This window comes from Lissotriton vulgaris, chromosome 5 (genome assembly GCF_964263255.1).
Source record: "Lissotriton vulgaris chromosome 5, aLisVul1.2, whole genome shotgun sequence".
In the NCBI taxonomy this organism is placed as follows: Eukaryota; Metazoa; Chordata; class Amphibia; order Caudata; family Salamandridae; genus Lissotriton; species Lissotriton vulgaris.
The window spans coordinates 893,170,565-893,197,096 of NC_141693.1; the positions used below are offsets into that span (position 1 = coordinate 893,170,565).

Sequence of the window (26,532 nt, forward strand, 5' to 3'; positions counted from 1 at the left end):
TTGTGCTGTGTTGGTATTTACTCTAAACAGCAAGAGGACACACTTATTTGATATAATACTCTGCCACCTATGGAGGTTATAACTTATCCTGCCTCCTATAGGGTCGTCAGGTGCCAACAAGGGCAAACTAAAGTGGCTTGGAAGTTGAAGCGTGTGGAGGAACTGTGTAGTACGTTGTATCTGCTGATCAGGATGTTTTCGGCTGTAAGCCCGGTCCTCAACTTAGGACTGGGGTCCTGCTGCTGTGGTGGTAGCCATTGGAGTGGTCTGTGAGCCATACCCCTTCCGAAGCCTTGATGGGGACAGAATTGTTTGGGATAATCCTGCACGGGCACATACAGGCAAAGGAGCAACCTGTAGCCCTGCTTTCTTTAAAGAGCTCCACTGCTGAGTTAGCTTTGTCTCCCAAGAGACAGATACCAACGAATGGCATATCCATTAATGATGCCTGGACGTCACCCGAAAAAGCTGTGGATCTCATTCATGCGTCGAGCCAAAACACCACACTGGTACCAACCACCCTGCCTAAACAGTCAAATGTCCAGTCTGTAGCATATGATATACTTTGACACATCGTGGCTACCCTGAATGATTTGTGAAAGGTTGAGCAGAATTGGAGGACAGCCCACAAGATTTTATTGACCATAACCCACAATGCACGAGAGTATCATCCAAGGAGACAGCTAGCACTGACAAAGTGTATAGCTAAGGCTGGCTGAGGAAAAAGTCCTTTTCCCCCAAATGACTCCATGCGTTTCAATTATATATCAGGGGCAGTTACAGGAATCAAGTTCAGGTTCACCCTACTTGTAAATGCCTGGGCCGCAAGGTTCTCAGGCGTGGGATATTGAGTGAGGAAGGCAGGGTCATCTGGAGCAGGACAGTGGCATCAAGACACTTGCCTATTTACCAGCGGACAAGAGCAAGACTTGGCAGACTTGTCCATTAACGTGTCTGCGATGGCCTCTATAAAGAAAATGTGGCAATTGAAGCCCGGTCAGGCTGCAGAACCTCTATTAAAGCATTTGTTTTGACTTTAATAGATGACAGCTGCAAGCCTAAAAACATTGGCCACACATGTTATCACTACAGCAAGTGATGCAAATTCTTCTGTAGAGGAACTGTGTGGGGTTGGAACACAACAGTCAGGGAAAGTGTTCAAATGACTGGCTTCTTGCAAACACTGAGGAGGTTGTCATCATCAAAGTAGTGGGATGCATCCTCATACTCCTCTCCATTGTTATTGTCCAGGACATGTTCAGAATTCAATCCAAAAAGGATGTGATGTGCTTGTGGAAACCTCTAGGTAATGGCAAGATCCAGTTTGAGTCTGAATGATGTTTGGTAAGGACTTGCGCTGAGCAAGAATTCAGTTGAGATCGTTCTGGATTTGGTTCGGAGTCAGACAAAACAATCGGGTCTTCCTCTGGAGTTGACCAGTGTTGACATGGCAAGAACAGACGTAGATAGCGAAGCATGAAATAAAGTCTGTATTGGTGTCAATCCCAGAGTTGAGTTAGACCTCCCAGTGGGTCAAGAGGCACAAAATGCCTTAAGAAGCGATCCGCGAACACTAATCCAACTGGAGGCCTCCTTGGACCCATGGAGTTCAAAGGTGTGCCACTGGGAGCCAGAAGTGTGCCGAATATTCACAACAAGGCTACTTTGAGAGCCTCTATCTGCTACAACGTAGCAGATGAACCTGGGAATTCAGGGTATATCTATATAAATGGAATTGGTTCCTCAGTAGGAGACAAAAAAGCATCTTGATGCAGTACGACTTATTTGAGAGTGGCACGATAAGGAGAAATCCTGTTACTTTTCTTTTTCTTCGACTTACCTGAGGATTTAAAGCACAAGAAATTTCTTTCGCAGGAACAGCTAGGGAGTAGGAGCAATTCTGCGCCCTCAACTTCGACCAAGACTTAAGCGCTTCACGTGTATGTGGAGTTTGGCTTTTCGGTCTTGGATCAGCTTGGGGTTCATCCGGGAGCAGTACTCATAAGACTCATGCGATGACCCTCAACACCAAAGGCATACCTCGTGGGGGATCGTTCACTGACATCCATTTGCGACAGCTTCTGAGAGGCTTAAGCCTTATGGATTTAGGTAGGGACAAGTTCCTTTGCACACTTTGAAATAATTTGAAGCAAAAAAGCTCATCATGGATGAGGAAAGAGTTTGAGAGAGAGCTCAGAGTCTGCATCCGAAGACGCAGAAAAAAAAAGGAACAGACGTCAGTGTGCAGGGCTGGCGCTTATCTGTAACTCTGATGTTACTTCTGGGGTGGGACGAAGCAGATGCAGTCGCATGATACCACCTGAAGGCACAAGGCCGCAATATTTTGAAAAATCTCCAGATCTAGTCTGGCAACCGGGGGTTTTCGCAAGGTGAGAAATCTGCGTTTAGAAGTATCCATCAGAAATATAATTTAAGGTGCCATTGATGTACTTTGCCATCATAAGCCCTGATGCACAGTTCTGACTGAGGAGTTGAGACTGAGGCTTTCCAAACATTTCCTGACATGGTCCTTAAAAGGTAAATTAAAGACTTTGTCATGAATTCCTGTGCTTACTGGAAGCCATTGATGCATATGACGTCTGGGGCCAGTAACGCATGCACTGATAATTTTCACGCTGTGCAGCCGTTTTAAAATTGGGTCATCCTCCGCACACACCCACCGTGATGCATGATGGCCGTCTTGAACATGCAAGGGGTTAATTCATATACTATTAAATGCAAATATTCTTGAAGAATCGGTTGTGGTGGCTAATATTTTGCAGAATAAGGGCCATATTTATAAAATTTCCATTTTGCATTTTTGAATTGTGAATCCCAGGAAATCACTATTTAGGAAATGCAAAATGGAATGTACAAAAATAGAGATTTCCTAATCGCGATGCCTACAGAGTAAGAACCACCATGAGTAAGTTGCTATTTAGGAAATGTCAAACCACTCATTCCTATGTAGCTACGAATGGTTTGCATTTCCAAATTTGCGAAATCGCAAATTAGGAAATGCAAAAACCAAGGGTGTCTAGGGGCCTAAGGCCACTCGCCCCTTGATGCACCCCAAAAAGAACTGGTGCACATGTAAAGCGCACAAATGCCTTAAGGGCATATGCGCGCTACATGGCACTTAAAAAATGCATTTTGGATGAACTTTTTAAAACTGCACATGGTTACCTTTGACTTGAACTCTATGGTAATAGCATTTCCTAAATGCACATTTCGCATTTAGGAAATGCTTTGTACATGTGCTTAGGAAACTGCAAATTGGAAATCCCTATTTGCGATTTCCTATTTAGGGATTCAAAAAATGTTTTTTCTACTGGGTAGACATTGCATGTCGCAATTCTTTATCTGCCTTTGTACATATGGAAAGGCAATTTAGCATTTCTTAACGGACTGAAATTGCGATTAGGTCTGTTAAGAAATGCTAAATCCTTTCATACATATGGCCCTTAATGTGGACCCTTATTCATTTAGTATCATTTTGATAATGCGTCTGTTTAAGTGAAATATTAGTGTTAATTTACTAATTATACACTTTTAAACTAAAGATACTTGCTGTGGTGTCATGGTTTAAATCCCTTTGATGTAAATTCTGGTACTTTTAGTTTTTACTACTGTTCACAATATAAACACAGAACTTAAGGTACCCCAAATTCGAGACAGCAGATCTCTTCAGTCCACCCATTTTCTTTTTCAACTTTCTACAGCTTGCACTAAAGTGGCACCCTAAATGTCACGCAGAGGCGCTTTAAAAACGGAGAAATGACAGAGGTATGCCAAACTAAAAAAAGAATAAATGTTTCTCTCATCGAGTCACGCACACTGTTCGTGCAGAAACAAGTATTTGTGAGGGGTAATATTTGTATATGCAACTTGAAGGCAGGAGCTGCAGCACAAAAGAGTATGCCCATAGCAGAAATATGCAAGCCTGCGTCGTCCTGTGCCGAAAGGTGCACCGCATGGCCTTTCAAGTTGGGCTGTGGGGCTGGCAGGGAGAGGATTACTTGAACACTGCAGGACGAGGGGGGTGAGCGGCGTGGACTGGAGAAATGCAAATTCCCCATCACAACAAACGGTTACTGGACGGTTTTTGCTTGTTCGCGTTCTCTAAATGCGTGTTCGCGAGATATGTTTCCCCCCCCCCCCCAGCACGCAAACAGCGATTGCGAACAGGAAAAAAGCTTAGCGAACAAGCAATTCCGTGTGTTCGTGGAATTTCTGCTTGTTTGCGGAGATTATTTACCATTTTCCGGTGATTTGCGTAACGCGATTACGCTAATTCCGTCCACCCCTAGTTATTACACTTCAACGGGCACAGACACACAAGCACGCACATGCGCAGGCACAGACACGCATACGCGCGCGCAACATGCTGCATTTCTGCAAGATTCCCTGTGTGTGGGAAACTAGCGGCCGCTAATTGGGCTCAGTTTGTACGTCATGAAAAATAAAAGTAAAAGCCATATAAGGGGGCAGAGTGGGCACACCCGGACACCGAGGGCTATGAAGGCATATCCCCCAATGATTCAATTATTTTTAAACAATACAGATTTTGCAAGAAGCTGGATTTACAGTCCCCCAATTCCACGGATCATGGGTGGAGACTGTACTGGGTGCAAGTTTCACAGGCATGGGGCTGAGAACCCAAGGAAAGCTTTCAGGCTCATTCTGGCTTACTGGCAGGTACCATGAACCTGAATACCGATCCGCAGATCCAACAAGAGGCCTAGCACTGGTTCGAGGACCTACTATTTATTTATTTATTTATTTTGAAAGTTTTATATAGCGCGAACAAGATCTTTGCAGATATCAGAGCGCTTTACAAAAACAAGGGGTACGCACAAGAGAGTGATTAACAGACTTTTGAGCACAGAATAGTTGTAGGTAATAAATGAGTAGCAAAATAGGGTAGGTACATGAGGGAGCATAGTCAATCAGATAAACCAATAATACAAATAAACAATTAGATAAACAAAAAGTACAAATAGGTGCAGAGTCTCAAATAGATCCAAAGTAAAAGTTCAGGTGAATTTAGCCATGAGGATAGTTTTTACTTCTTTCTCAAAAAATGTAGTGGAGGAGATAAGCCTGGTTTCTGGAGAAGTGAATTCCAGATCCTAGGTGCCATTCCTGAAAAGGAGCGTTTATATGTTTTTTCCTCCCGGAATCTTCGAGGTTTCAGAAGAAGATTTTTGTGCTTTTAGTGGTTCTTGAGCCACCAGATATTGTCAGCTTCTGAGTGAGGTAGCCGGGTGAGTTGAGGTGTACAGCCCTGTGTGTCATGCAGGCAATTTTCAGATGTATTCTGGCTTCAAAAGGCAGCCACTTAAGGAATTTTAAGTCAGGGCAAATATGCGAGTGTTTTTTTGATCCAGTGAGGAGTCTCGCTGCAGCGTTTAAAGAGGCTCTTAGGGGTGCAGTTGTAGATAGGGGGAGTCCGCAGAGGGCGACGCTACCGTAGTCTATGCGAGAGATGACTAGGGCTTGTACTGCAGTTTGGAAGTCCTTGGTTGGGAGGAAGGATTTAAGTTTCCTCAAGGTAATGATTTGGAAATTAGCTCCCTTAGTTGCCTTGCTGATATGCTGCTGCATGTTGAGATTAGCGTCAAGTGTTATGCCTAAAGATTTCGCTGAGTCCACGATGGTGGGTTGGACATTGAGTGCAGTTAGGTGCTTAAGCCAAGTTTGAGTGGTGGAGATTTTCGCGGGAGGTGAGATCAGAAGGAACTCAGTTTTCAGAGCATTGAGTTTGAGGTGATTATCGGCAAGCCATGATTGGGTGTTTCTGATCGTTGAGTTAACAAGTTTGATGTCTTTGGGGGATTGCAATTTGAGATATAGTTGGGTGTCGTCGGCGTACATGTGAAAGTGTACATTAGATGCTTGTAACAAGGTGGTGAGAGGTTCCATGACTAGGTTGAACAATGTTGGGGATAAGGAAGATCCTTGTGGGACGCCTAATGTTACAGGCACTGGTGGAGACATCAAGTTGTTGCTCTTGAATTTCTGAGACCGGTTATGCAGAAAGGAAGTGAACCACTTGAGAACAGTCCCAGATAGACCCATTCTGGTGTTTAACAGCTCGAGTAAGTTCTCATGTTTGACGGTGTCAAATGCTGAAGAGAGATCAAGAAGGATGAGGAGGCAGGTATCGTTTTGATCTAGGATTTGGAGGGCGTCATCAATTATGTGTGTCATAGCAGTTTCAGTACTGTGCCCTGCTCGGAAGCCTGATTGATGAGGGTTGAGGAGGTCAAACTGAACAATGTGTTTTGTCAATTGGAGTGGTACGCATTTTTCCAACAGTTTGGCAAGGGTGGGAATATTGGTAATAGGACAGTAATTGTTTAGGTCAGTAGGGTCAGCTGTTGGTTTCTTGAGTATAGGAGTGACTTGTCCAAATTTGAGGGAGTCGGGGATGAGTCCTTGTTGAAGTGAACTGTTAATAATTTTGGTCCAGAGTGGGAGGAGCAAAGGGATGAAGTCTTTTACAGCGTTAGCAGGAAGGGGGTCTGTGAGGTGATTAGAGTGTTTCAAGGTGCCGAGCAGTTTGTCAATTGTTTCTTCTGAGTAGGTGTCAAAGGATGACCATGCAGCATTGTTTTTTGGTTCAGTGGGTGTTATGCTGTGGAGGTTGGAGTAAAGGCTTGCGTCATTGAGGAGATCGCTCCTTATGTTATCAGTCTTTAGATTAAAGAAAGCAGAGAAGTCTTCACAGGAAGGTATATCACCCATTGTGCTATGTGTTTGTTGGGGTTGTTCCTTGGATTGTGTTTTGATTAGATCAAACAGTTTTCTTGGTCGGTTTTTTGCTTGGTCGAGCTGGATGCTGAAGTAATCCGATTTTGAGCGCTTGATTTTCCGAAAGTAGGCGTTGCTCTTTTTCTTCAGAGTTTTAAGGTGCAGTGCCGAAGGGGCTGATCTCCAGGTGCGCTCTGCCATTCGCATGGCCTGTCTATCTTCGTTGAGTCTACCATCGTACCATGGGTTGGAGTTCTTAATGGAGACTCTTTTCAGTTGCAAGGGGGCGACCTCATTGATTATTGAAGTCATAGAGTTGAGGTAGTGGTCGGTCAAAGATTGAACGTCAGAAGCGCCGGTAGGGGGGAAGGAGGAGATTGCAGCTGTGGGAAGGTAAAGAGTTTGGGTTGAGTTTCTTCAGGTCCCTTTTCCAGACTTTGGATTTGGTGGATTGAACCGGGTTAAATTTAACTTTTTCATTGATGAAGAATGCGATAATATGGTGGTCTGACCAGTCACAGGGTTGGATTGACCCAAGTTGGGTAGAGTCCTCTTTGGAGATGATAAGGTCGAGGATAGAGCCTTTGTCGTGGGTCGGCTGTTGCAGATTTGGGTGAGGTGAAGAGCGTTGAGGAAGTATTTGAGGCTATTTACCACTGCATCATTGTGATCGTTCCAATGGAGACTGAAGTCGCCAAGGAAAATTTGAGTGTTTTGCCGTCCGGAATTGGTTGAGATTGTGTCCATGAGTTGTTGGGTGAAGATGAGGTTGTCCCCAGGTGGGTGGTAGATGATGTGTAGAGAGCATACAGGTTTGCTCTCGCTGATGACATCGAGGCAGATGTATTCACAGGAGGTAAGAGAGGGGGAGGTGACTCTAGTAACTGAGAGGTTGCTCCTATAAATACATGCGATTCCACCACCTGTCTTGCTGGACCTGTCAAGTCTAATGATGTGGTAGTTGGGGGGAATGCGAATATCCATGATAGGTGTAGAAGATTCAGTTAACCAGGTTTCAGTCAGAATGGTTAGGTCAAGGTCCAGTGTTTTGATGAGATCAGCGATGTCGGAGGAGTGTCTAGGGGCCGATCTGCAGTTGAGAAGTGTGCATTTGAGCCTGGGGGTGCAAAGGGTGGTAGAGGGTCCTAGAGTGAGGGGGACTTTTTTAAGGTTATTAGGGACGGAGCCTCTGTTGTTTTGTGTGGGGTGCCTAAGGGGGTTAGAGTGAATCGTGGGGATGGAAAGGTGTGTGGTGGCTAAGTGGTTTTGGGGAACTGGGTCATATGAGCGGAGAAGGGTGCTTATGTCGTGGTCCGAAAGTGGATTGATGGTGCGCGGGAGCGGTTGGTGGGATTGCGAGCGGGGATTGAGGTCCATTGTGGGGAATTTTGTGTGGGAGGGTGAGTAGGATGGGTGGGGGATTTGTTAGGGGGGGAAGTGGTGGTGGGTAGGGGGTGTCTGGGGTGTGTAAAGAGTAACTCTTTGAGGGTGTGGTGATCTTCTTTGACTTGGAGGAGGGTGGACATAATCAAGCCCAGCGTGGGATTGGGAAAGGAGTTGGGGATGGGCACTGAGGGTGAATAGGTGTCTAGGTTACTGGAGTAGGGGGGAGGGGTGTGGTTGTGTTAGTGCAGGGGTTGGTGGTATTAGTGAGTGGGTTAGTGTTTGGAAGGGTAGGGAGGTTGGGGGAGGGGTGTGGTTGAATTAGGGAGGAGGTTAGTGGTATAGGTGAGGGTGTTGGTGGTAAGAGGGGTAGGAAAGTTGGGGGGGAGGGGTGTGAAAGGATTAGTAAGGGGGTTGGTGTTACTGGCCCGGGAGTAAGTGGTAGGAGGAGGAGGGAAGTTGAGGGGTGAGTGTAGGCTGGGGTGGTGGGGGAGCAAGTGAGATAGTGGGGACTGAGAGTGGGGGGGGGGAGAAGTTGAGGGAAGAGTGAAGGCTAGGGGTGGCGGGGGTACAGGTGAGGTAATTAATTTTATATGTGTGCTTGCCCGTGGGTTCCATGTTGGGAGTAGAGGTGTAGGTAGGTGAAGGAGGTTGTGTGGGTAGGTGTAGATAAAGAGCTACGGTAAGTGCAAGTAAGGTGTGGGTGGTTAGGCTAAAAAGTGAGCATGAAGGAGTAGAGATTGTGACTAGTCTAAAATGGCTGCTTCCTTAGGCATGGTAAAGAAAAGAGGATTGACTAGTCTAAGATGGCCACCAAGTTGGAGAGATAGAGAAAAGTATTGTAGTCCTTTGTTTGTTATTATGTTTTGAGACCAGGGGTGTAGACCAGTTTCACATTCTAATCAGGGGCAGATCGAGGAAGTCCAGTTTCTAGCTTGCTGAGTGAGGAGTGGGGAGTCCTATATCTATTTTGGAGATCCCAGTGCCAGGCAGAAGTTTTAGCTTTGTGAGGGTCTGGTAGAAATGGAGGAGATTTGTTGTTGTAGTTTTATGACCCCAGCCATTTTGGGCAATAGATCTCAGAGGGGTAAATTGTTAAAAATCCAAATTAAAAGCGGAGCAGAAACAATACCTTGCCACAATCCTGTACATCAAATGCTCAGGTGTTAACGGCAGTTCGTTTCAATCATCGTGGGAATCATCGTTGTGTGCATCGTCGTTGTGTGCATCGTCTTCTGGCACATTCTGCGGGTCTGCTCACGAAGGTCTCGGGAGCAGCAGGGGGGCCTCGGGAGAGCCGCGAGGAGAGGACCAGGAGCGGAAGCACGGGCAGCGGGCAGATCCGCGAAGCCAGGACCAGGGTCACTAGTGCAGGCGGCGTGCAGCTGAGGGCCAGGACACCGCCATCATCGACGGGAGCAGGGGCTGCTGTGTAACATCTGACGTGTTTTGCCGTTTGGCCCATCGGCCGAGGGCTTTTTCAAGGCCAATTAGGTGCAGAGGTAACATCGAATCACAGGTTAGGAGCAGAATCAGGTGAGGAGACAGTGAGAATGGGAAGGGACAAGTAAAATAAGGGGGAACAGTGATGATATGTCATAGTAAGGTGGTAATAAGGAGATTATTGTACCGGCTGTCGGACAGGAAGGATGCTTAGGATGGGACACCAATAATGAGGATTCCTGGGACGCGTTGAAGGATATGATTGCGTGATACTTTATGAAAGTGGAATGGTTACGGAAATTAACAAGGGACTAGTACGACAAACGTAGAACGAAAGGAGAAACAGTGTCCTTGCATAAATACAGTGGGCTACATGATTCTGGAAGCGAAGCCATATACATTTTGTAATCTAACAAGGAGTAGTGTTTGGAATATGAGAACGAGTTGGCAATAGAGTGACTTCATTGGGACGGTCCCATTCGGCAAAAACACTATATATTTTGTTGGGATATCAAATGCAAATAAATGAAGATTTTTTGCACACAGTCACCATTGAACTTTAGGGGAAATTCAGAGATGGGTCATGAGGAACATTAGGATCTGATGAAAACATTGCGAAACATTGGAACAAAGCTGAAAACAACAAAATAGTTTTTCAGAGCCCTGATGATGTCCCAGATGGGACGAAACGCGTAGGCTGTAGCTGTTGGCAAGTTGTACCATTTGAAAAGTTAATTGAATTAATGAGAATTTGTTAATCGATACAAGTGGACATGATGAAGCAATGAAAATAAAAAGACTTGATGAAGTGATGAAGCAAGCCTGCTTGGAGCTTTCTTTCTTTGAATGAATAGCAGAAATATATGCTTTAAAATATTTAAACGTTAATTCTGACACTCCTTGGGTCAAATTGTGCATGGTAATAAGGAGAGTTAGACGGGGAAAGGGAAAGAGAAAAAAAGAAAAGAAAAGTGAAGGGTAGGAAATGGTGCAAAAGAGAGGAGGGAAAAAAATACAACAGAAAATTATTCATGGTTCATAATTCCACATTTCTCCCGTGATCAAGACACCCAATAAATTAGACAAATTCAGCATCCTCATCATGATCAATTCATGTCCAAAATTTACAAATTTGCATGTGTATAGGCTGGGGAAACTGGTCATAATCCAAAGCTATAAAACACATTGAAATGGGTACAGGCCGTTCAGGGACAAGGGCACATTGTAACATACTAATACTGTAATCTCTCACAATAGTCACAAGTGTTAATTAGCAGGGAGAGCACTGCGCAAATAGAACAAATACTGGAGCTGAAAAGTCAAGATCATAGTGTAGCATAACATCACTGCAATTCAGGACGATAATTATAAGTGTTACATGAAAGAGAACATGGGCAAGGAAAAATATACATGCATTAAAGTACACGAATAATGGATTCAATAACGGAAATGCATAGTTATATCGCCATCTTATATGGTATAGCGCTTACCAAAAAGTTGTGACTGGTAATCGTGTTCCTGGAGAAAAGAGACATGATATCGTTGTGTGAGAAACAATATTTGCATAGAAGAACCAAAGTTACATGCTTCTATGCAAATATTGTTTCTCACACAACAATATCATGTCTCTTTGCTCTAAGAACACGATTACCAGTCACGACTTTCTGGTAAGCGCTATACCAAATAAGATGGCGATATAACTCTATGCATTTCCGTTATTGAACCCATTATTCGTGTACTTTAATACATGTATATTTTTCCTTGCCCATGTTCTCTTTCATGTAACACCTCAGGTAAACATGGCTCTCCGAACCCTTGCACCCTTCTCCGAACCCTTGCACCCTTTGTCCCCTGCAACCTCTAAGTCAGTACTTGCAAATAAGTGTCCGGGGGAATTCAATGGGATTGGCTACGTAACCCCTAAATAGCGTCCACGTTTTACTGATTCAGTGGCCTATAAAAAGAAAGTTGCAGAGAGAAATGCATTGCATTGAAAATATTTAAATATTAATACCTTCTGAACCGTTTTCTTTGGATTTATGCTCGAGTGTTAGGTTCGCCGCCTCAAGCTGCTGCTCCAAGTCATATATTCTGGACACCAATCCCTTAACGTAAGCCTCACGCTGTTGGTCATATACAAGCCACTGTTTGTTTTTTTCCAACGCCTTAAAATAAAGAATACACTTATAGTATTAGAGTCCTAATTTGCCACAGAATGCTCTAGGATGCAAGGCCTCCAAAGATCCAGGCGCATTGGTGATACTTTTAAAATCATTTTTCCTCAAAAACATTTGTATTCAACATGTTACTTTTTCGTTTTTTAGTTCAGCAACTACGATGGACTTCTCCAACAAGTAGAAATTTATCATTTGGAACCATTAAAAACTACTTTCTTGTTTGATCAAAGAATATTCAAGGAGTCTTTGGAGTACTATAGGTGTCTAGGAACTAAGAATTGCTTTGTCTGCTTTTAATATAATGTGTGCCCCTTACCCACCTAAATTTGCAATCATGTAACTGGCCCACCTTACGTGCATTAACAAACTGTTTAGTTACATGAAAAATAAATGTGGCAAGAGAACAGCCTTACCATTCCCCCTTTGCACCCTGATAAAAATGTTACTTACTTCTGGTAATGCTTTTTCTGGTGGATACCCAAACTGCAAATTCCTCCCCTTGAAAAGATCCCAAGGCGGTAGACTATATCCTTAAGATTTTTCAGCACAGCCCCAGCGTTGCTGGTAAGTGGGGTTGTGCGATTCTGCATCATCTCCGTTCCGTCACATAATTAACGGCTAAAGTCGCGTAGAAGCTTCACCCAGGCGCGCTAACATCAGTTCTTTCTTGACACTGTCCACCCCTTTGATGCGGAGACCAAAAATCAATCAACTGTACAAGTGTGCAGATCTCTAATTTGGGACCTCTTTAGATGGAAAATATGCCATTGCACAGAACAGGGAGGTGCAGTGGTGCTGGAACAATTTTCAGGGTGGGGGTGCTGCTAACAATGTTACATCACTAAAGTCGCAGGGATTGTGAAAAATCCAAGTCGCACCAAAAAAAAAACAAAAAAAACAATAGTAGCAAATGTGTCATGTCCATTTAGCAGGAGAGTGGTAAGGATGTGTTATTTAGCTGGTGGTGCCTTTTGGAGCATTGGTGAGGTAGTGCACTAGCATTTATAGGCAGTACATTTCCCTTTGAAATGGACACTAAAATTGCATAGACCTACAGCTTTACTGTGAAATCTACATCGCACAAATACGATAACGTGTGGAAATAGAGTTTCAGTGAATATTTATCATTTGTATGTCACAGAGTAAAGTGTCTTGATTTGTTTTGATCCTACTAAAATCTGTTTCCATCTTACTTCAGAACTACAAAAAGGTGCCTCATTTGTGTTTTCCTAATTGCTGATATAATTTGACATCTGTATAGTTTATTTCCTGATATTGAAAGGTATATTAGAAAAAAGCTGGCATCCTACAGTCTTTCCATTCGTTTCCTGTACCCCAGCAGGATTTTTACAAACTTCTCTCACTTTGCAGTCCGAGAAATAAAAGTACACTCCACTTTTCATAATAAGCAGGTATTTGTCAGAATACATAGCCTGACATTTGATATTTGTCTTTGAACACGCAGAAAATATGACTAGATAAACACAAAATATAAAGGTCTCTTTATTGCTAATTCACCTTCTGAACTCTGCATGATTATTACTAGGGTGTGCTGCAGCACCCCTACTTCGAGCATTTATGGGGAGGTGGGAGGTTGGCAAGGAACCTGTGGTTAGAGTATCTACCAAAAAGAGAGTTACAGAAGGTAAGTAACTTCTGATGGATACTTCAAACATCAGATTCTTCACCTTTAGAATAGATACCTGTACCTCCCCAGGTGGTGGGCCTGTGGTATGGCTCGAACCAGGAATTCCAGCATGACAAAACAGCCAAAATACACTCCCCGTTCGACCAGGCTGTCAAGGTAGTAGTGCTTCATGGATGTGTGCACTGAAACCCAAGTTACGGCCTGACAAATATCCAGGACAGGAACTACAAATGCCAACACGGTGGTAGTAGCCTTAGCCCTGATTGAATAAGCCCACAGACCTTCTGGAGGCTGCTTCTTGGTCAGGGCGTAGCAGATCCTAAAGGCAGAGGATACATTATTTTTCTGTACTGCTTCGCCTTTAATTATTCCAGAGAACCCCACAAAGAGCGGATTGTCCACACAATGGGCTTTGGAATGAAAAATGTTAAACTCTTGCGCAGGACTCTGCCCTGCTGCTGTGACACAAGATCCTCCAGAATCGCCTGCATGATCAGAAGACAGATGCTCATGTCCAGATGTTTTAGGTGCCTTACACTACAGACTCAACCTAGAGCCAATAGGATGACTTCGGCCCAGTCGTTCCTGATCTTCTTCTAAACTCTGAGCTAGAGAGGTAGCAACGGGAAGGCATACAGGAGTCAGGTACTCCATTTTTTTGGTAGACTGCGACTCCAAGAAACAGCCTTCTTAAAAAAAATTAAAACAGTCTGTGGCAGAGTTCTACCAATCTATTCAGAGGTGGTCAGTAGCATAAGTTACTTACCTTTGGTAACAACATATCTGTAAGAAACATTAGTAGTGATATATTCCTTACATTAGAATTACCACTAGGCATCAGACTAGATCCGGAAAGTTTTCATCAGCAGTACCACTGCGCGTCGGTAGGCGTCGTCGTGTGGCTCCGTGTGCATTGTTGTCGCCGAGATGACGTCGCTGGAGCTACTTAGACGCGCCCACACGTGCTGACGTTAGTTCTGTACACAACTTTCCACACCAGGAATGCAGCACCATGCAAGAAACTGACCACTGGTGCAATGAAACTAGGGCTCTGAAAAGGATGACCTTAACCCTAGAAATCAGTACGCAGAACAGGGAGGATGGGTGGCGCGGTAAGGAATCTATCACTACTAATGTTTTTTACAGATATATCGTTACCGAAGGTAATTAACTTGTGCATCTGAAAGAAACACGTAGTGATAGATTCCTTACCTTAGAATAGATACCCCAGCAATACCAATCCCGGTGGTGAGTCTGCCAACCAAGATCCCACCAGGAAGTCCTGGAGAAAAGATTGGCCAAAGAAGCTGTCTCTCCGTACTTGGCTGTCCAGGCTGTAATGCTTGGTAAACATGTGCAGTGAGGCCCACGGAGCTGCCTGACAAATGTCATGCAAGGGAACTCCCTGTCCCAAAGCAGTAGTGGCTGCCGTCGCCCTGGTAGAATGGGAGCGTAGCCCCACTGGAGGCTCCTTTTTAGCCAAAGAATAACAAGCCTTAATGCACAGAACGACCCACCAAGAGATGGTCCGCTTGTGCACGGCTCAACCTTTCTTGGCGCCCACGTAGCCAACAAAGAGCTGGTCATCCACCCGGAACTGTTGTGTGCGATTGAGGTAGAATGAGAGTGCACGTTTTGGGTCCAGATGGTGGAGCCTCTCTTCCTCTTTTGAGGGATGCGGAAAGAAGGTAGGCAAAGTGATGGTCTGCCCGATGTGAATGGCAGTGCCAACCTTTGGCAGAAAAAATGAACGAGTCCTTAGAACAACTTTGTCCGGATGGACAGAGGGAAAAGGAGGTTTAGAAGAAAGGGCCTGGAGCTCACTCACTCTTCTGGTAGAGGTGATAGCCATCAGGAAAGCTGTCATTAAGTAAGAAGATGAAGAGGACAGCTGTGAAGTGGCTCAAAGGGAGCAAACATCAGATATGTCAGAACCAGCTTCAAGTCCCACTGAGGCATTATGAAAGGAACAGGAGGGAAAAGAGGAGTAATGCCTTTTAAGAATCTATTTACAACACAGGACTTGAAAAGGGAAGGCTGATCTGGAAGTCGTAAAAAGGCTGAAATGGCCGAGAAATAGCCCCTGATAGGGCCCAGAGCAGAGCCTTGCTCGACCAAAGAAAGGAGAAATAGGAGGAGCAGAAAGGGGATCTACAGCCTTTGCTGTGCACCATGCCACAAATGTATTCCACCTGCAGGTGTATACCGTTTTAGTGGAGGGACGCCTTGCTGCCAAAATTACATCACAAACTTCGGGAGGCAGGTCAAAAGACGCCAACTGCCGTCGCTCAATCGCCATGCAAGGAGGTGGAGGCTGGACAGGTTCGGGTGGAGGACCTTCCCCTGCTGCGATGACAGAAGAACCTCCCGAAAAGGCACTTGGATTGGGGGATCGATAGCCATGCTGAGTAGCTTGGGATAACAATCTTCAAGCCCAGTCCGGAGCCACAAGAATGACTTGGGCCCAGTCGCGCTTGATCTTCTTCAGCACTCTGGGTAGCAGTGGTATAGGCGGAAAGGCGCAGAGTAGACTGCAACTCCACTCGCACCAAAAGCATTACCTAGTGAGTGCCGCCTTGGAAATTCCAATGCGCAGAACTGATGACATTGCGCGTTCTATACAGTGGCGAGTAGATCTAACCAAGGCTCTCCCACCTGCTGAAAGAGAACTTGTGCCACGTCCGAGTTCAGATGCCATTCGTGATCCATCATGCACCTGCGGCTGAGTTTGTCCGCCCTGGGGATCAGAGAGGCGGCCAGGTGTTGAACCACCAGGGAAATGCCCTGATGTTCCAGCCACATACAGAGGCGCAGAGTCTCCAGACATAGGGTCCACGACCCCACCCGCCATTTTTGTTGCAGTACCACATGGCGATGGCATAGACTGTGAACACCTGCCAACTCTCCCCATGACAGAGGGAAAGAATGCCTTCAGTGCAAGTCGGATTGCCCGAAGCTCCAGAAGGTTGATATGGAGCCGGGACTCCGCCGGAGACCAGAGCCCTCTGATCTTCGCCTCTCCTATGTGGCCGCCCCATTCCAGAAGGGACGCGTCCGTCACAACTGTGTGTTCCGGTTTGGAGAGGGATCTGCCATAGACCCAATCGCGATTCGTGAGCCACCACAGCAATTGTCGTGCAGTGACCGCCAAGATTTGGACATGATAGGACAGGTTGCACTGATGCTGTGCGCACTGGAACTTCAGGCCCCACTGCAGAGCCCGCATATGCCATCTGGCATGATCCACTAGCAGGATGCAGGAGGCCATCAGGCCGAATAACCGGAGGGTCATCCTGACCGAAACCCAGGATAGAGGCTGAAAGATCGGAATCCTAGCCTGAATATCCCAGACTCGCTGCTTGGGAGGATAAACCCGCAACTGTGCAGAGTCCAGAACCGCTCCGATGAAGAGAAGCTTCTGAGAGGGAATCAGTTGCGACTTCGGCACATTGATGAAAAACCCCAGCAAATGCAGGAGGTCAGCCGTAGTCTGGAGGAGGGAAACTACTGCCTGGGGCGAGCCCGCCTTCAACAGCCTATCGTCGAGATAGGGGGAAGACTAGAACCCCTGATCTGTGCAGATGAGCTGCAACCACCGCCATCACTTTCGTGAACACCGGAGGGGCGCTGGTAAGGCCAAAGGGGAGTACGGTAAACTGAAAGTGTTGTGGCCTACCGTGTACCGCAGGTAACGCCGATGGGCCGGCAGGACAGGAATGTGGAAATATGCAACCTGCAAGTCCAACGCTACCATTCAGTCTCCAGGGTTGAGGGCAGACAAGACCTGAGCTAGCGTCAACATCATGAACTTCTCCGGCGGAACCGGTTGACGTTCCTGAGGTCCAAGATAGGACGCATCCCCTTGTCCCTCATGTGATCCAGATCGTAGTGGGATAACAACCACAACTTACTTCTGGCCCAGGAACGCGCTCAATGGCCCCCTTGGCCAAGAGGGCTCTGACTTCCTGCGGAAGAAGCGCAATATGGTCCCCGACATGCAGTAGTACTGAGTAGGCATGGCTGGAGGGGTAGTGTCGAACGGGAGGGAGTAGCCCCTTCGGACAATTTGCAGCACCCACTTGTCCGATGTGATGTTGCGCCAGTGGGGGAGACGATGGCGAATTCTGCCGCCCACTGGCGTTTGATGGGTCTGAAAGATTAGAGTAGGAAGGCTTTGCAGTGGATGCTGCAGGGATGGTGGTGGACTGACTCGCCTGCTGGACCCCAGAAACGACTCAACGGTTCCCACATCTGCGCTGAGTATATTGTTGCACAGGCCTGTGGCTCTGGAACTAACGCATTGGGGCACCCCTTCCGTGGCCATGAAAGGAGCGAAAAGAGTAAGGCGGAGGAGGGCGAGTGGCCGACAGGCCTAAGGACTTAGCCGTAGCCAGTGAGTCCTTAAAGTGCTCCAACGAAAAGAGCATGTCCATCAGAGTGTTGTGGACATCACCTGAGAAGCCAGTTGTCCTCAGCCAGGCGTGGCGCCGAAGCACCACCGCCATGGAAATCGCCCGGCCCAGCGAGTTGGCAGTATCAACCCCCCAACGAATGGTGCATTTTGCTGCGTCTCTCCCAGCTGCGATAGCTTGGGAGAGGACTGGCCGTGCCTCCTACGGACAGTTAGGCAGCACCTGCGCAACGGTATCCCACACAGAGTGGGAATAAAGGCCCAAGAGGCATGCAGTGCTCACCCACCGCAGCCCTAAGCTGGCAGATGAAAACAGCTTCTTGCCAAGCTGCTCCTGCTTCTTAGATTCCCTACCCGGAGGTGCGGAAGGGAATGCTCTTTGGGAAGCAGAGGCTTGGACAACCAAGCTCTCGGTAGTGAGGTGTTGGGAAAGAAAGAGGGGGTTGCCCAGAGCTGGTAGATGGAGTCAGGCCACGTTCCTGTCCACAGGAGCCCCTGTGTTGGGCCTGGACCAAGTGTCCAAAAGAACATCAGAAAGTGCGTAATTGAAAGGAAGCAACGGCTCCAAAGAGGTTGCCGCCAGCTGAAGCACTTCTGTCAGGAGGTTAGTCCAGGTGGCCACTGTAGGGATTTCGAGGTGGAGGGCCTCTCCTGCCCTACGCAACACCACTGCGTAACTGGCTCCATCCTACGTAGACACGGTAGGAGAAGACAGCATGCCATGGTCAGGTGAGGTGTCAAGACCACTGGCATCCCCCAAATCCTCTGCCCAGTCCGGATTATAATCACACTGTTATGTGAGAGGGTCCTCAGACCCCTCCCAGTCCTCCGAAGTCTCTGAAGCAGGCTGAAAATAAGTAGGACGGACATAGGGGTAAAAAGGCCCCATCGGCGTCTGAATCGGCGTCAAGCGATGTCGATCCGGTGCCGTGTCCGGTTTCGGGCTGAAACTGGGGCAGACGTCGGCCGTGGCACCGGACGACGTCGGAGGTGGTGCCGGAGGAGGGGTCGACACTGGTGGAGGTGTTATGAGGTCAACCGGTGTTGCCCAGGATCCGAGCCCGGATCCAGTGAGGTCCTGCGGCGCTGGGGCTGAAGTCGCCGGCAATGGAAGAGCAGTACCCCCAGTCGAGCGCGCGGGCCAGTAGGCACACCGGTGGGGCCAGATGGCCCAAAGAGTCAGGCCATCGCAGCAAGAAACTCTTGCACCCGAGCAGGCGTCGCCGACGGGCCTGGAAAGGGCAGGTAGGCCTGTGGCAATGTCGCAGGCTCCACCGGAGCAGCGGGGGTGGCACCACCTGCACCCTTAGTCGCGACGGGTGAGGGGAAGTCGAAGAGCGACAATGCTTCTTTGACTTCTTGGAATGCTTCGACTTACCAGACCCCCTAGTGCGAAGACTTAGATCCAGAGGAACAATGGTGATGGCTCCGCGACCAGTCCCTCGACCTCCCACGGGACTGGGACCTTGAGCGGCGCAGAGCCAACCAGCAACTTTCGGGACTGCTCCCGCAAAGTCTACAGCGCCATGGCACGGCAGTCGAGGCACAACTTGGAGTCGTGGTCGCGCCCCAGGCAATAGAGACACAAGCGGTGTGGGTCCATCATGCAGTGACAATCCCTACAGTTCTTAAAGCCGGGCATCCCTACAACACCAAGAGTCGATCGACTCAAAAGAATTGAGACAAAAGGCCTCGAAAAAACTCAGTCAAAAAGTGACTGGGGGTACTTGCTCTTCCCAGTTCTGCACTTGCTGGTCGGAAAAAGAAAGAACTGACGTCAGCGTGCATGGGTGTGTCTGAGTAGCTCCAGTGATGTAATCTTGGCGACAACGACGCACGCGGAGCCGCACTACTACGCCTACAGACGTGCAGGGGTACTGCTGATGAAAACTTTCCGGATCCAATCTGACTCCTGGGGGTAATTCTAAGGTAAGGAATCTATCACTACGCGTTTCTTTCAGATACATGGAATAGCCCAGTGTGAGTGTGTCAGTCAGGCTTTGTTGAAAGGCAGCAAGGGCTTAGACAAGGTCTGCCCATGCTGTAAAGCTTCACTGGGGACATTCGTTTTCACCTCAAGAGACAACAATTGTAAGTGAAGGAGTTTAGCTGCTCATCTAATGCCCACAGCAAACAACACGTCTCTTCCATTGCAGGAACAGGGGAATAACTCATCCCTTGTCACATTGTTCAGTCAACTGGCATCTTGTAGGTAAAATAGAAATGGTCATTGTCATATCATAGAGGAAATTCCTCACCATCATCACCTAAGACTTGCTGGCTCTGGTCAGAATCTGATCGGAAAATGCTGGAGGGTGGGTCATAGGCGGAGCTGTTCTCTTAGAGTAAGCTGAGGCTGGTCATATCATAAGTGATACATGACATGACTTCAGTCAAGGTCGAGACTGATTCTGTTTGGAGTTGGACAGAGCTATAGGATAGGACCCTCCCAAGACGTTGGGGGCAGCAGCAAATTAGCAGGCACTGGCATGGGTCATGGTATTGGATGTGGAATTGGAGCTGAACCCAAAATGGGTTCAGAAAGCACCAACAGCACCAAGTACGGATCCGCTGAGTTGGCGGTAACCCGACTAGAGGCCTATGCATATCCGTGGGGTGTGAAGGTACACCAGAGCCAGCAAGCAAGATTCCAAAGATAGGCAATATGGCTTCTGGAAATTTATAGCAACCACCTGTGAGATCGGCTCCTTCGCATGGGGCTGGGGGTGGGATCAAGGGGTCTTTGAGACCTTGGAGAGGGAGAGTAGGGAGAGTGGAGAGACCGGGAGGAGTCCCGCTTAGCCTCCTTACATTTCTTCTTTGACTTCCACATACGGAAACACTTGAACTGCAATGAGGATCTGTCGCTGGAGCATCCTCAAAAGCAGGAACCGGTCTACACTCTCTACTTCAAGTGGTATTGGGTATTCAGCAACTTCCTATTGTGTTCAGCGATGCACAACGTAGCTTCACGATTCTGGATAATTTTAGGATGCATAAGGTCAAGCGACTGAGCAGTGGCCTGACCCAAAACACCAGTGAACCACAACCTGGGGGGGATCTATCATAGACATCTGCTTGCGGCAGCCATTACAAGGTTTCAGTCCATTGCACAAAAACAATTGTCAACGGACAATAAAAAAAAAAGTTAGAATCTAGCTCCAAAACCACGTATGAAGGCATGGAATGAAATTAACTCGTATCAGCGTGCTTGGGTGGTGCTTATAAGCAGCTGTCACTTCCAGGGCAGAACGAAGTAGACGTGGAACAGCACAAAGCCGCATACCGGAGTGCAGGGGAATGGTAAAAAAGAAATCTTGTGGATCCAGTCTGTTGCCTTAGTATATTCTAAAAGTGAGCAATTTGTGTTTAGAAGTATCCATCTGAATTTACTTGTTATTAGCTATCTGCCCCTAACACGTACTAAGTTATCAGAACACTAGGATAGTCTTCAGTTTCCCCAAACTAAATTTTATACGCATCTACTGTATCAAAGGCAGCCTGTATGTCTAAAAAGGTTATGTATAGATTTTGTGGCCATTCACCAGCCTCAGTTAAAAACAAGCTTTGGCAAAGCCGATAGGTCTCGTCTATGTGAGATCTATTGGCTTTGACAATGTGTTTTCAGCCATTATGTTCACCAGTGTGACTGCTATTTAGCATGGCTAAGAGTTAGTGGTGTGGTGTGGGCTGGGGTAGATCGGAATGGGGTAGATTGATGTAGAGTGGGGTGGGATAGATTGAAGTGGGCAAGTTGGGTAGATTAGCGTGGGAGAACTGAGTAGATTAGCGTGGTAGATTGAAGCGAGGTGGACTGAAATGGGGTAGATTGGGTGGAGTAGATTAGGGCACATTAGAGCAACAGGAGTAGGGTGGATTTAAACGGGAAATACTGGGGTAGATTGGAGTGGAACGGGGCAGATTATATGGATTATAGTAGGGTATAATAGAATGAAGTGGGGGCCGATTGGGGTGGAGAGGATTGGTGTGTAGTATAGTGAATTGGGATGGAGTAGATTGGAGAGAAGTAGATTGGAGATTGGTGGATTGGATGGGATAGATTGGAGTAATGTAGTTTGGGGTGGAGTGAAGTAGGGTACATTGGAGTGGGAGAGAGTGGGATGGAATGAGTTAGATTGGACTGGAATAGGTAGACTGCAGAGGGATGATTGCCGTGGGGTAGATTGGAGTGGGTTGGATTAGGGTGGGGTAGGTAGCAGTGAAGTAGATTGCACTGGAGTGGGGTAGATTTGGGTGGCATGTGACAAATTAGAGTGAAGTTGGGTAGAGTAGAATGGAGTGTGGTAGATTGGGGGACAGTGGAGTGGGGTGTATTAGATTGGGTGGATTGGACTGGGTTGATTGGAGTAGGGCATATTGGGGTAGAATGGAGTGGAAGTGGTCAGACTGGAATTGAGATTGGAGAGGACTGAGATAGATTGGGGGAAGAGGGGTAGATTGGGTGGATGAGAGCAGGGTAGATTGGAACAGAGTGGGGTACATTGGAGAGGGTAGATTGGAAAGGGATGGTTGGAGGGGGATATATTAGGGGTGGGGAAGAATGAGGGTGAAGTAGATTGGAAAGGGCGGGTGGATTGGATTGGGGTAGACTGGTTGAGGTAGATTGGATTGGGGTAGAGTGGAGTAGATTGGGGTGGGGTAAAGTGGGGAGATGGGTAGATAGGGGTGAAGAGTAGATTGGGGTGGATTAGGGTAGATTGGAGTGGGGTAGATCAGGGTAGAGTGGGGTAGAATGGGGAAGAGTGGAGTGCTGTAGACTGAAGTGGAATGAGGTAAATAAGAGTGGCGAGTAGTAGATAGAGTTGAGTGGCATAGACTAGGGTGGAGTGTGGTAGAGTGGAACAGGGTAGCTTGAAGTGGGATAGATTGGGTAATTATGCTAAAGTGGATTAGAATAAAGTGGGGTAGATTGAAGTGAGATAGTTAACAGTGGGTAGGTTGGAGTGGAGTTGGATAGAGTGGTGTAGGGTAGATTGGGGTAACATGAGGTAGACTGGAGTGGGATAGAGTGGAGTAGATTAGAGAGGGATGATTGGAGTGGGGTAGTTTGGAGTGGGATAGGTTAGATGGAAGTGGGATGGAGTGGGATAGATTGGACTGGAGGGGGTAGATTGATTTGGGTGGCATGTAGTAGACAGAGTGAATTGGGGTGGGGTAAAGTGGAATAGAGTGTGGTAGATTGGGGAAGAGTGAAGTGGGGTACATTGGGTTGGCTGGAGGGGGGTACATTGTGGAAGAGTGGGGTGGAGTGGAGACTGGAGTGGAGTGAGAGACTGAGGAAGAGAGTGGGGTAGATAGGGTGGATTAGAGTAAGATATATTGGCATAGAGTGGGGTAGACTGGAGAGAGGATTGGAGAGGGATGATGGGTTGAAGTAGATTGGAATGTGATGGGGTAGATTGGATTGGGGTAGTGTGGTAGACGGAACTGGGGTATATTGTGGTGAAGTTGAGTTGACTGGGGTGGAATGAGGTGGAGTGGATTGGGGTAGATTGGAGTGGGATAGATCGAGGTAGAGTGGAGTGGATATATTGGAGTAGAATTGGGAAGAGTGGATTAGGTTTGAGTGGTGTGGGTAGATAAGAGTGGAGAGGAGTAGATTGAGTGGGGTGGGGTAGATTAAGGTAGAGTGGGGGTAGATTAAGGTAGAGTGGGGGGTAGTTTGGAGTGAGGTAGATTGGTGTGGGGTAGATTGGGATAAAATGGGGCACATTGGAGTGGGGTAGATTGGGCTGGGTGGATTGGATGGGGTTGATTGGTGTAGGGTAGTCTAGGGTGGAGTGGGGTAGGGCATATTGGAGTGGGAGGGAATAGGTTAGATTGGACTACAGTGGGAAGATTGGAGTGGGGTAAATTGGAGTGGAATAGATTGGAGAGGGATGATTGGAGTTGGTGGTTTGGAGTGAAGTGGGGTAGATTGGAGTGGAGCGAGGTAGAATGGGTAGGAGTAGATACCACTGGGGTGGAGTGGGGTAGATTTTGGTGGCATGTGGTAGATTGGAGTGAAGTGGTGTGGGGTAGATTGGGTGGAGTTGAATGAAGTGTAGTAGATTAGGGTAGAGTGTAGTGGGGTACATTGGGGAAGAGTGGGGTGGAGTGGAGTTGGATATATTGGAGTAGAGTCGAGAGTGGAGTGAGATTGAGGAACAGTATAGTGGGGTACAGTGGAGTGCAGGGGGATTCTAGGGTGGAGTGAAGTGGGTAGACTGGGTTGATTAGAGTAGGGTAGCTTGATTGGGAGAGGGATGGTTGGAGTGAGGTTGATTGGAATGGGGTTGGACTAAAGTGGAGTGGGCTAGATTGGAGTGGAGTGGGCTGGAGTGGGTAGGATTGGGGTGGGGTAGATTGGAGAGCGGTAGAGTAGGCTAAATTGGGATAGAGTGAGGTAGATTGGAGCAGGGTAGATTGGAATAGATTGGGGTGGGGTAGATTGGAGGAGGGTGGGGTTGGGTGGACTGGTGTAGATTGGAGTGTGGTAGACTGGGGTGGAATGGGGTGATTTGGGTAGTGTGTGGTAGAGTGGGGTAGATAAGGTAGACTGGAGTGTGGTAGATTGGAGTGAAGTCAGGTAGATGGGTAGGGAGTGGGTTGGATTGGAGTACACTGGAGAGGGCGGATTGGGGTAGTTGGTAGTGGGTTGGAGTGGGGTAGATTGGAGAGGATTGGGGATGATCCAAGGGAAGTGAGGTGGACTGAGTGAAAGAGTTACTGAACTTCCTTCTCTGATGGATACTTCTGACTGCGGATACCTCGCCTTCTGAATAGATCCCAAAGAAGTACCTCCTATAAGGTGGTGGGTCTGAGAACTGGAATTACACCAAAAAAGGCCTGATGAACTGAGAGGGTGAAAAGACCCTCCATGTGGCCTTGAGCATTGCGACAGTAATGCCTGGTGAAGGTGTGGGCAGACACCCATGTAGCCACCTGGTAGATGATCAACAAGGGAACACACCTTGCCAGTGTCGTAATAGTGGCCTTGGTTCTAGTGAATGGGCTTAAAGGATCTCAAGAGCTGCTTCTTGGCCAGGGCAGAACACATTTCTATACACAGGACGATCCATCCAATTCCTCACCTATGTATGGCTTCATACCGTCACTTTCGGAGGCGGTGTGAGACCACCATTGTCTAATGGTACCACCTACCATTGCATGGATGCAATTGCTAATAACAGTCCAGGCACAGTCAGGCCCCGTGGGGTAATTCAAAAGGTGAGGACACAGTTAATTTGTAAACTACTTTTGCCTTTTTAGCAGCAGCGAATCCAACAAAAAGCTTGTCATCCACCTTGTACTCCTTAATCTGAGCTTTGTAAAAACAGTGTCCTCTGAATCCAGCCAAAGAAGCCTCTGCTTCTCCTTAGATGGATGTAGCACAGATACGAAACAGAAAAGTTGACAGACTGCCTCACATGGGACGTCAACAACTTCCCATAGAAAAGATGTCAGAATCCGCAGCATGGTTGCTGTACGGACAGCAGCTCGCTGACACAACGTGCCAAAGTAATTGCAGTAAGACAAACAATCTTGATGGTTAGTAATCTGAAGAAAAACCTATTCATAGGTTTACAAGTAAACTTCAGCAGTGCCCACAGCAAAGCTTTGCCGCACGAGTGACCTAACATCAGAAGAGGATTACCCAGACTGTCCTCACACCCAGCCCACGAGCTTCACCCACAGGGCGAGTTTAGCCTAGTCACTCCTGACCTTCTTCAGACTTCAGAGCAGAAGTGGCAGTGGTGGAAAGGCATACAGGAGACTGCAGACGTCCGGACTCTGCATGTCTATACTGTTGCTGACAAGATTTTAGAAAGGCTTTTAGTTCTAGGAGAAGCAAAGTATGTTTTAGCTGTCCTGGGGTTAACCTTTGGGAAACCGTAGCCAGTAGCAGAGGGGATTAGGCAGTGTAAGATAGCCACTCCTTTAGTTAGGGTTTGTGAGGCATCTGGTCCGTTCTTAGAATTCTTTTGTTCAGAGCCTTGGGAATTCTGAACTGCACACTTCAATTTCGACTCCGTTAAGAGACTACTGTTTAATGGTCATCCCCCAAGATTTAGTGTCGTTTAGGAAAATAAGTTAGTTTCTTTCAAAGAAAATTCTTTTAAGTAAGATTCCCTGTAGTCGCTTACCCGCTAGTCTTTTGAGTCGGCGAAGAAGATCGGTGTTGAAGAGTTTTGCCTGCTTGAGTTCAGCCCCTGGGTCTAGAAGCAGCTTCGGAGACTATCTGCATTTCGGGCTTCAGTCGGAAGCCGTTCCAGCGTTCAGGGTTTCATCTGGAAGTGTTGGTGCTCTAGTTAGAAGTCTTGGAGCTCCGAGTCTGCGCAGTCACTCCCAGCAGTTCAGGATCTTTAGAGACGCCGCAGAAGACGGGTTCGAGTGTGAGGGTCACGGAGTCTACGCAGCCCTCACTCTTCACTCATCAGCTGAGCCTGCACAGTCCCAGGATTAGCAGAGAGAAGAATCAAACTACGGTACTGTGCAGTCTCTCAGCCACAGACATCGTCGTGGTAAAGGTTGCATGAGTAGATCCCTGCGAAGAGAAATATAGACTGCATACCCTTCGGGCGCTTTTCCTTTAATTCTCCTTTCCCCCACCTATCCTACCCTGAACCTATTTGCGAGTAGTAAGAAGCCCTCACGAGAAAACAACTGTAATAAAAGAAAGGCTATAGATTTCTGGAGGACCAATTAAAGAA

The 26,532-nt window shown here is 47.2% G+C and overlaps 1 protein-coding gene across 2 annotated transcripts in view; it reads right to left on the minus strand.

The window, feature by feature from the left end:
* CEP55 (centrosomal protein 55) overlaps positions 1–26,532 on the minus strand; it is a 236,993-nt gene that overhangs the window by 92,487 nt on the left and 117,974 nt on the right. For both annotated transcript variants that reach the window (XM_086922486.1, XM_086922485.1), the window contains exon 5: positions 11,597–11,747. In XM_086922486.1, coding sequence (XP_086778612.1) covers positions 11,597–11,747 — 151 coding nt within the window. The remainder of the gene's footprint in view (positions 1–11,596; positions 11,748–26,532) is intronic.